Below are 11,569 nucleotides of genomic sequence, written 5' to 3'. Positions count from 1 at the left end.
GTCCCCTTCTACTTGTAACCAATCCACATATGAAATATCAGTACGATCAAGTGAATAGTTCTCAAGATATTGAGTGGACAACATGTGGTCTACCGACCGACATACCGACCAACAGGTGCAAAGCAATATGAGCCCCCAGACTTTTAAAAAGTATTTCAGTCTCCCAAAAACTAGTACCCTATAATTCGATACTAAAAATGACGATATAGTCTAGTATACAATAAACTCTTCGAAGTCTGTTCCACTTTCTTTAGGTGGATCTTCAAAATCTTAATTTGTTAAAAAAAATTTACCCCCAGAAACATATTATCCTAACCTTCAACTACAATTTCTTAATTCATGGTGGTGGTGGGTGGTAGCGTAATATTTATGCCCCCCCTCCCCCCTTCCTTCAAAGAAGAGGGGCATATTGGTTTGCACCTTTCGGTCTGTCGGTTGGTTGGTCGGTCGGTAGACCACATGTTGTCCGCTCAATATCTTGAGAACCATTCACTTGATGATAATGATATTTCATATGTGGGTTGGTTATGAGTAGAAGAGTACCCCTATTGTTTTTCAGGTCAAGGGTCAATCTACTCTGGACATAAGAATATAATGTCTGCTAAATATCTTGAGAACCCTTTGCTTGAAAGACATCAGACTTGGCACACTGGTACATCGTAAGGAGTAGATGACCCCTATTGATTTTGAGGTCATATGGTTAAAGGTCAAACTGGGCATAGGAGTATACTGACCATTCAATGTCTAGAGAACCCTTTGCTTGACAGACATCAAACTTGGTACACCAGTATGTCTTCAGAAGAAGATGACCCGTACTGATTTTGAGGTCACATGGTCAAAGGTCAACGGTCAAACTGGACATAGGAATATATTGTCCGTTCAATATCTTGAGAACCCTTTGCTTGACAGACATCAAACTTGGTACACTGGTACGTCTTCAGGAGAAGATGACCCCTATTGATTTTGATGTCATGTGGTCAAAGGTCAAACTGGGCATAGGAATATACTGACCATTCAATGTCTAGAGAACCCTTTTCTTGACAGACATCAAACTTGGTACACCAGTACGTCTTTAGAAGAAGATGACCCCTACTGGACATAGGAATATGCTGTCCGTTCAATATCTTGAGAACCCTTTGCTTGACAGACATCAAACTTGGTACACTGGTACGTCTTACCTTTTGCTTGACAGACATCAAACTTGGTACACTAGTACATCCTCAGGAGAAGATGATCCCTATTGATTTTGAGGTCACATGTTTAAAGGTCAAGGGTTAACCTGGACATTGGAATATGCTGTCCACTCAATATCTTGAGAACCCTTTGCTTGACAGACATCGAACTTAGTACACTGGTGTATATTCAGGAGATGATACTCCTATTGATTTTGAGGTCACATGGTCAAAGGTCAAGGGTCAAACTGGACATATAATATACTCTCCACTCTATATCTTGATAACCCTTTTGCTTCACAGACATCAAACTTAGTACACTGGTACATCTCCAGGAGAAGAAGACCCATACTGATTTTGAGGTCAAAAGTCAATAGTTGAACTGGACATAGTAATATATTGTCTCCTATATTTTAAGAATTATTTGCTTGATTGACACCAAACTTGGTACACTGGTACAGCATACGGAGTAGATGACCCCTATTGATTTTTAGGTCACATGGTCAATTCACTCTTGACATATAGGAAGATATTTTCTGCTCAATATTTTGAATTGATGATACTTCTATCAATTAAATGATGTGTGTGTATAACCCTTTTCAACTTTGCACAATGGGGGGCATATGTGTTTTACAAACATCTCTTGTTATTGTGTGTGACTAAAAAAAATTCAAACTTCTATTTCTTGAGTCGGGGAGGGGTTACCATTCATTTATACTATTAAAAAAACGGGGTGGGGGTGGGGGGGGGGGTGGGTGGGTGTTACCAGATACATTTTTATGTGCAGTCAACAACAGAAAATTGTGCTTGTTAAAAAGGGGACAACCCCTACCCATCTGTATATGCTTATTGCTATTTATACAAGACGATTCCTACATGTAAAATATGAATAAAATTGAAACCATTCACTAAGGGGTTTGAGGATATGATCACCCTTCCCCCTGGGGGAATACTCCCTATAACAAATTAATAACGTAGGGAAAACTTCACCATTAACTGTTGGTTAGGGGGAAGAATAGTCGTGGGAATCAATCTCGTTATATGACATCAGCAATTTTCCAATCTGATTAAAATCAGATCCTCAATCCGCTCCTCTTTTTTTTTTCGTGTAGCAACAAGAAAAAAAGAGGAGCGGATCGAGGATCTGATTTTAATCAGATTTTTTTTTGCTTCTCCCGAGATCAAATGCTTCAGTCAAACCTTATCTTCAGCAGTCAATGAACATCAAATGTGAAAGAACATTCCATGTACATAATGTGGATACTTACCAAAACCACAGTTCTTTCATCTCGAACTCCATCTGGTTATATAGGAAAACAGAATTGGCTACCTGATGTATTCTTTTGTTATATAAAAGCATGCATGACCAGTAAGAAGTTTCGAGAGGAAAACAGGTACGTAGTATCGGTTAGGTTCCCTAAAAAAAAACCCAACTGTGTAACCCCCTCCTCCCTACTTTTTATACGCCCGTCTTTAGATGGGACGTATTATGGTACAGCGATGTCTGTACGTCCGTCCGTCTGTTCGGGGTTTTCTCTTTATAATTTCATTTCCCTTTCACATATCATGCTGAAACTTGCTTTGTAGCTTCTTTGTGAGTCACTCTAGATCATACTGCAATTTTGATCCATTTCAACCTTTTTTCCAGGAGTTTTGCCCCTTTATTTGGAAATAATTATTATATGGAGGGTACATAATTTGTCCGCCCTACTCCTCCCACAATTTTCAAGTGAGAGCCTTCTTATTTTGTGGAGTCTTTGTATGGGTATTGAAGATGTGCATGTGGGATGGATTTTGATTTTCTACAATTTCTGAGAAAATTACAGGTTGTTGAACTTAGTCTATTTGGAAATTAATATACATACATAATTTGTCCGCCCAACTCCTCCCACAGTTTTCAAGTGAGGACCATCTTATTTTGTGGAGTGTTTGTATGGGTATTGAAGATGTGCATCTGGGGAAGGATTTTAATTTTCTTCCATTTTTGAAAAAATTACAGGTTGTTGAACTTGGTCCATTTTGAGGAAATCTCGATTTTTAAGCTAAGACCATTTGTTCATATGAAAGTTTGTCATAGCCTCATGATGCCAAGTTACACAAATTATAGCACAAGAAAAACACCCTATGTAAGCATTTCACGGGCGTAATATGTACCGTTTGCGGTACTCGTTATAGTAGTAGTGAATGGTAACAAGAGGCCCAAGGGCCACATCACTCACCTGGGCTCATATTTAAAGATTTTTCCTATATATTTGTATGCAAAACTTTGATCCCCCCCCTTGTGACCCCATCCTACCCCTGGGGGACATGATTTTAACAAACTGAAATATGTCAGAAAGCTTTCATGTAAATATCAGCTTTTCTGGCTTAGTGGTTCTTAAAAAGATTTTCCTTATATATTTGTATGAAAAACTTTGATCCCATATTGTGGCCCCATCCAACCCCCGGGGGCCATGATTTGAACAAACTTGAATCTGCATCATGTCAGGAAGCTTTCATGTAAATTTCAGCTTTTCTGGCTCAGTGGTTCTTGAGAAGAAGATTTTAAAAAGATTTATCCTATATATTTGTATGTAAAACTTTGATCCCATATTGTGGCCCCATCCAACCTCCGGGGGCCATGATTTGAACAAACTTGAATCTGCATTATGTCAGGAAGCTTTCATATAAATCTCAGCTTTTCTGGCTCAGTGGTTCTTGAGAAGATTTTTAAAGGTTTATCCTATACAGGTGACTCTCGATGGCTCGAACTTCTCGGTCTCTCGAAGTGAAATCATGTTCCCTATTTTACTCTCTATATATAACAAAGCAAATTTAATATTGATCTCTTGAATGTTCGATCTCTCGAAGTGAAGTTGGGGTCCGTAAAACACATTTCATTGTTTTTCACTCTCAATCTCTCAAAGTGGTTGTAGCGTATACCCACCGTTACCCAAGCGTGTAAGAATTGGGACCTTACCTGGATTTTGTTGAATGCCGGAGGGGTAATTAGGTGTTTACATAGTTGAAACATCATCCATGCTTCTTTGTGGAGGTGACATACTTGAGTATATAATTGGCTAATTGGTCAGTTTACACCTTGCACTGGGGTTTTGTGTATTGATGATTAAAATTATAAATAATCGACTATGAATAAAATCTATAGTTTGTTTTGATGTGACAACGAGAGAGTAAGTTTTATACATAATTTAGAGATCTACAGACTGTTAAATTTCTCAAGTTTGTTCTTTGTGTAAAGTTACTCTAAAACATCGTTTTACTCATTCGTTAGAATTTTTGCTTTGGGTAAAGCGATCGACATATTAACATTGTGCTCTTTTTAGTTTGCAATTGTAAAGCTTCATCGGAACTTGGTTTTGTATGCCTATCTAAGCATGATTAAAAAACAAATATATAAATACATAAACTTTGAAATGTTTTTATTAATGCAAAATAAGGTTTTTTATTTTGATATCAAATTAACTACCTGAAGAATATGAAGGAAAACATGTCAAAACGATATCATATATTTATGATCTTGTTGGTAAACATTTCCGGTTACCGGTACTTTAAAATCTTAACCATACCGGCGGACCTTCAATTTCCGAATTTCGATTTCTCAAAGTTTTATCAAGGTCCCTTGAACTTCGAGTCACCTGTATATTAGTATGTAAATCTTTGATCCCCATATCATGGCCCCATCCAACCCCTGGGGGCCATGAGTTGAACAATCTTGAATCTGCACTTTGTCAGGAAGCTTTCATGTAAATTTCAGCTTTTCTGGCCCAGTGGTTCTTGAGAAGATTTTTAAATGACCCCACCCTATTTTTGTGATTATCTCCCCTTTGAAAGGGAAATGGCCCTTCATTTGAATAAACTTGAAAGCCTTTCACCCAAGGATGCTTTGTGGCAAGTTTGTTCGAAAATGTAAAAAGTTTACGATGACGACAGACAACGGACAAATTTTGATCAGAAAAGTTCACTTGAACCTTTGGCTCAGGTGAGCTAAAAATGTAAGGTAGGAGTTTCAAATTGAACATGTATTGAAGGATGATCCCTTGGCTAATTTCCTTTCAAGCATTTTAGACAATTGTGAAGTGAACTTCTTCAACGACTGCCCCCCCCCCCCCCCTCTTTTGTAAAACGAAACCAATTAAGTGTCTGGAAACTGCTATGATTTCTCGTAGTTTTTGAAATGATGGAAAGGGGGTCAATTTTCAATTCAAGAGTTGTCAATTGGCAAATCCTAGTAATATTGACCCATTTAGACTATTTGTAAATAAGCCTTCTAAAACATTGATAACCAACACGATAACATTTTTCTTTCATTTAAAACACGAATTTCAAATGAATTATTTCATTATTTAAAGTTAACATCAGTTACTTACATCAATTTTTCAAGTTACGGACATCAACTACGATTTAAATTTTTTCAGTTACCTACATCACAGTTTCAATATGAAACACAAAAAAATAATCGTTTACGAAATTGACAGAACAGCCGTGTCAGCATCATCCATCCCGAGATGTAGTTACGGATGTCACACTGACCCCGGTCTTTGGAAATTATTTCTTCTGATTGCTGTTAGCATTGGATTGGAACTTGGCAAACATAAGAAAATTAGTCCAATCTACTTTGTGAAATTCCTACTAATGTTAGATTTCTTCAGCTGAACATCGAGGTATAGACTTGAGAAATAAACAAACATGTACAACATATCATCCAGTGCAGCACTTGATTCTGGGACTTCTGTAAAAATTTAATGTAAATAACCAGAACATCAAATTCTGCAAAAGCCCTGTTTTGTTTTTAACCATGTAGGTTAAATGGATGCATCAAGAATTCAAAATACAGCTGGAAAATGTTTATTGTAGGAAAGCAAAAAAAAAAAAAATAATGGTTTTCAAATATTACCTTCAGTCACTGATGAAACAAAAAAAATAAGCTTCTATTTATGTTTCATTCTTTATTTACAGTTACATACCACAAGTTTGCATTTATCACAGAATATACACACATATAAAACAATATCCTTCCTTAATCCTATCGTTTGTACATTTTACAGGAAATGTTTTAACACTTTAGAAAAATCTTGAAGGTCACATACTCATTCTCAACTTCTTCTTTTTTCCCTCCACAAGATTAAATTTTTTAACAACAATTTAAAAAAAACCCAAACAAATCAGAACTTATCAAAAGTGTATCGAACTTCTAACAGACCTTTTCATGTTTCAAATTATTGCTTTTGATATAAACAAATCTTTAAAGCATGGCAAGACATTTTATGCTCAGATTACATACACACTGAGGCGTTGATAAAACATAGTTACAAATGTAGGATATCTAAAAGACATTGTGTTTTCAGGAAATTGATTTGATGAAGTGGAGCTTGTATTTGAATTGATAACAAAGTACCACCAATGGTACAACATAATCCCTAAAGCAGGTCACGGTACACCAATCAAGTTATATATTCATAAAAAAAAAAATCTGGAAAATTGTTTGACCTACTAAAAAGTATGTTATGGTGCCAATCCAGCTGAAATGCAAACTGAACTTACATTTCTCCGAGAGGAAGCTTGTGACTAAATTTCAGGGCAACATCTGCATCCATAACAAAAAAAAGGTTTTTCAACAAGTGATACTTTGACCTTGACCATGAGAAACAATAGGCATCCCCCGCTTGGCAGAAGGTGTATGCGTACTAAGTTTGAAGTTCCTGGCCCCAATGGTTTGGTCTGTATCCTCCCTACAAAATTTCCTCCACTTGGCATGAGGAGTATGTATACCAAGTTTGACAGTCCTAGCCCCAATAATTCCGTCTGTATTCTGCCTACAAGGTTTTCATAATAAGTGATACTATGACCTTGATAAACAATAAGCATTTTCCTCTTATCATGGTGATCAAATGTACCAAGTTGTAAGATCCTGGAGCTTACGGTTTGATTTGTATCCTGCCTACATGGTTTTCCTACTAAGTGATCCTAGGACCTTGACCTTGAGAAACAGATCAAATATACCTTACAGTAAGGTTTGTATCCTACCTACATGTACAAAGTGATATTACGACCTTAACCTTTGACCTTGAGAAACAATAGGCAATTTTTCTCTCATGACGATTAAATATACCAAGTTGTATGATCCTGGAGATTACAGTTCACATTGTATTTGCCTACAAGGTCCGGACAGACAGAGGGATGGATGACGCCATACTATAATATTCTCCAGTCTTTGACAGGTGTATAAAAAGATGGAATAAATGAACACTGGTGTTTTATCAAGAAAACAGATATAACAGGTCAAATTCTCAAAAACAATCCAATTGCACACCTTTGCTTCAAGCTTACAGGATTTCAGAATGTGCAATACATAATCTTAAAGTTAAACAATGCTAAATTTGCTCATTGACCTTGTTTTTGCCTAATCCATAAATTGTGATGCAAGGATTGTAGAAGTCTATCTATGAATTAAATCAATTAGGTGCATAGTTTCATTTTTTACAATCTGTGAAAGAAAAAACAATTTGTTATACTTTTTAAAGACCAAAAAAATGGACAGTTGACTAGACAAGGAGACAACTGTACATGCATAAGCAATAGATATTTGCAAGGCTATTTCCCATTATTTCCCCCTCCCCCGATGAGTGCTACCTTGTTTCATTTATTTTCCTGTGTTCTGTTAGATCATGCTTCCATTTCTCGAGAGGATATTCCATTTCTTCAGCAAAATGATTGTCGAGAATGTCGCGTAACTTCAGTATTGTCTGTAAGATATTTGTCCCTTCTTTGGTGGAAATCGTAACAATGTCCTCGAACTGTATCAAATTATCGGGCCGCAGCTCTTCAGGAAAGCTCGAAATATTTTCTGAAATATAAAGCATCAGTTCCTCACCTGCATCAATAATGAAATAAAATAAAAGAAAATCCAATTAATTTGTGGTATTTGTGGAAGCAGTTAGCTGGAGATTCACTAGCAGATGACACCGAGATACAAAGTTTAATTCCATTGTTGGAAGCTTTTTAAAAGTCTCAATGTAGAGAACTTCATAAGACAAGCATTATAATACTGATATACTACAATTCTCATTTCATGAAAGAAGCTATTACACTACTGCAAAAGTGGTTATTTATGCATGGGGGAAATTACACTATTAATTTCCTTTATCTCTCAACTGTCTAGGTTAAAGTAAAACAACCAGTTTGGGCAAATAACCATGATTTATTATACATAGCAAAGCCAAAGTCTATGACAAAATAAGTACATAAAGCAAAACATGGTTCACCTAATCTACTTCTACATCACTATGTTATATATATTGAAAAAAAAAATTATAATAGACACATTGCAATAATTCCTTGTTTGGAAACAACAGGCCCACAGGCCTTATCGGTCACCTGAATACTAGTGAAAAAGTATCACTACTTCAGGCTGGGGTCCTGAAATTTACAATTTATGTCCCCCTTGTCCCAATGATGCTTCATACCTGAATTTGAAGAGAATTGGAATGGTAGTTATCCAAGAAGAAGTTAAAAATGCACGACGACGGATGAAAACTAATTGCAATAGGTCACCTGAGTTTATTAAATTATGGTACAAAAAACTGCCTAGACTGCGTGGCCTTGCTGATAAAGGTTGCGTGGCCTCTGCCCTTGATGAATTTTTCCAAAGTGACGCTAATCTAGAATTTGAAATGCCGAAGTAGGAAAAGTTATGAACGTTGATTGAATAATTAAATTGTTATAATTTGAAATAAGATAATTAATGAATATGATTGGTAGAAAGGGGGTCCCCCTAAAGGGCGCAATCAATTGTCCCTATAGGGGGGTGTCATAGACAGATCGAAATAGTAACATCTGATACTAAATAAAAGACAACATTTGATTGGTTGATAAATATAGATGATAGGAATAGCTACCAAAAAGCGGATGGGGCAGAGAAGTGTAAATTAATAATCATTAAATTAATTTAATAGTATAATTACGCGGTCACGTAATAAGTGCTTAAATTTTCTAGTTATAAATATTTGATATACTATATATTATATACAGTTAACATGTACTTTTCCCCCAAGCGTAATGTTGGATGTAGAACAAGAGGCCCATGGGCCACATCGCTCACCTGAGTCACCTTGGTCCATATCAGAAGATTTTCCATATCTATTTGCATGTAAAACCGTAGTCCCTATTATGGCCCAAACCTTCCCCTGGAGGCCATGGTTTTTGCAAACTTGAATCTACACTATGTCAGAAGGCTTTTATGTAAATGTGAACTTCTTTGGCCCAATGGTTCTTGAGAAGAAGATTTTTAAAGATTTTTCCTATATATTTGTATGTAAAACTTTGATCCCCTATTGTGGCCCCATCCTACCCCAGGGGGGCATGATTTTAACAAACCTGAATCTGCACTATATCAGAAAGCTTTCATATAAATCTCAGCTTTTCTGGCTTAGTGGTTCTGGGAAGAAGATTTTTAAAGATTTTTCCTATATATTTGTATGTAAAACTTTGACCCCCTATTGTGGCCCCATCCGACCCCCGGGGGCCATGATCTTAACAATTTATAATCTGCACTATATCAGGAAGCTTTCAAATAAACCTCAGCTTTTCTGGCTCAGTGGTTCTTGAGAAGAAGATTTTAAAAGATTTTTCCTATAAATTTGTATGTAAAACTTTGATGCCCCCCTTGAGGCCCCATCCAATCCCCAGGGTCCATGATTTTAACAAACTTGAATCTGCACTATATCAAAAAAAGAAAAGAAGAAAAAACAAACAAAAAAACAAAAAACTTTGACCCCCTATTGTGGCCCCATCCAATCCCCAGGGGCCATGATTTTAACAATTTAGAATCTGTACTATATCAGGAAGCTTTCATATAAATCTCAGCTTTTCTGGCTTAGTGGTTCTTGGGAAGAAGATTTTTAAAGATTTTTCCTATATATTTGTATGTAAAACTTTGACCCCCTATTGTGGCCCCATCCGACCCCCGGGGGCCGTGATTTTAACAATTTAGAATCTGTACTATATCAGGAAGCTTTCATATAAACCTCAGCTTTTCTGGCTCAGTGGTTCTTAAGAAGAAGATTTTTAAAGATTTTTCCTATATATTTGTATGTAAAACTTTGACCCCCTATTGTGGCCCCATCCGACCCCCGGGGGCCGTGATTTTAACAATTTAGAATATGCATTATATCAGGAAGCTTTCAAATAAATCTCAGATTTTCTGGCTCAGTGGTTCTTGAAAAGAAGATTTTAAAAGATTTTCCCTATATATTTGTATGTAAAACTTTGATTCCCTATTGTGGCCCCATCCGACCCCCGGGGGCCATGATTTTAACAATTTAGAATCTGAATTATATAAGGAAACTTTCATATAAATCTCAGCTTTTCTGGCTCAGTGGTTCTTGAGAAGAAATTTTTTAAAGATTTTCCCTATATATTTGTATGTAAAACTTTGATCCCCTATTGTGGCCCCATCCGACCCCCGGGGGCCATGATTTTAACAATTTAGAATCTGAATTATATAAGGAAGCTTTCATATAAATTTCAGCTTTTCTGGCTCAGTGGTTCTTGAGAAGAAGATTTTTAAAGATTTTCCCTATATATTTGTATGTAAAACTTTGATCCCCTATTGTGGCCCCATCCGACCCCCGGGGGCCATGATTTTAACAATTTAGAATTTGCATTATATAAGAAAGCTTTCATATAAATCTCAGCTTTTCTGGCTCAGTGGTTCTTGAGAAGAAGATTTTTAAAGATTTTTCCTATATATTTGTATGTAAAACTTTGATCCCCTATTGTGGCCCCATCTGACCCCCGGGGGCCATGATTTTAACAATTTAGAATCTTCATTATATAAGGAAGCTTTCATATAAATTTCATCTTTTCTGGCCCAGTGTTTCTTGAGAAGAAGATTTTTTAATGACCCTACCCTATTTTTACCTTTTCTTGATTATCTCCCCTTGGAAGGTGGCCTGGCCCTTTATTTTAACAATTTAGAATTCCCTTTACCTAAGGATGTTTTGTGCCAACTTTGGTTGAAATTGGCCCAGTGGTTGTTGAGAAGAAGTTGAAAATGTGAAAAGTTTACAGACGGACGGACGGACGGACGCCGGAATACGGGTGATCAGAAAAGCTCACTTGAGCTTTCAGCTCAGGTGAGCTAAAAACGCGTACTAAACCCCCAACGTAAATAACCACTGTTACAGAATTCCTACACTATACAGCATCTGTTTAGAAGCTTTTAGAAACAGTCTCATAATAAATTTTTATGTGGTATTAATTTTTGTGGTGTGAACATCTACACTGTATCTGTGAAAGGAAGCATGACCCTGATTTGAGACATTGACAAAGTAAGTCTGACGGAAAAAAACCCAACTCTGGGTAGGCATGCCTGTAAATATGCTCATTTAGTTTTCTAT

At 36.5% G+C, this 11,569-nt stretch overlaps 1 protein-coding gene across 1 annotated transcript in view; it reads right to left on the bottom strand.

Moving 5' to 3' along the window:
- Window positions 1-6,103: 6,103 nt before the first annotated feature.
- LOC125648335 (GTP-binding protein 10-like) overlaps window positions 6,104-11,569 on the bottom strand; it is a 19,871-nt gene continuing 14,405 nt past the window's right edge. The window contains exon 8 of the mRNA XM_048875325.2: window positions 6,104-8,016. Coding sequence (XP_048731282.1) covers window positions 7,799-8,016 — 218 coding nt within the window. The 3' untranslated portion in view covers window positions 6,104-7,798. The remainder of the gene's footprint in view (window positions 8,017-11,569) is intronic.

The sequence above is a fragment of the Ostrea edulis genome, chromosome 6, assembly GCF_947568905.1.
Source record: "Ostrea edulis chromosome 6, xbOstEdul1.1, whole genome shotgun sequence".
Classification (NCBI taxonomy): Eukaryota; Metazoa; Mollusca; class Bivalvia; order Ostreida; family Ostreidae; genus Ostrea; species Ostrea edulis.
Note: the sequence above shows the minus strand (reverse complement) of the source record. Positions and strands in the feature narration are given on the sequence as shown.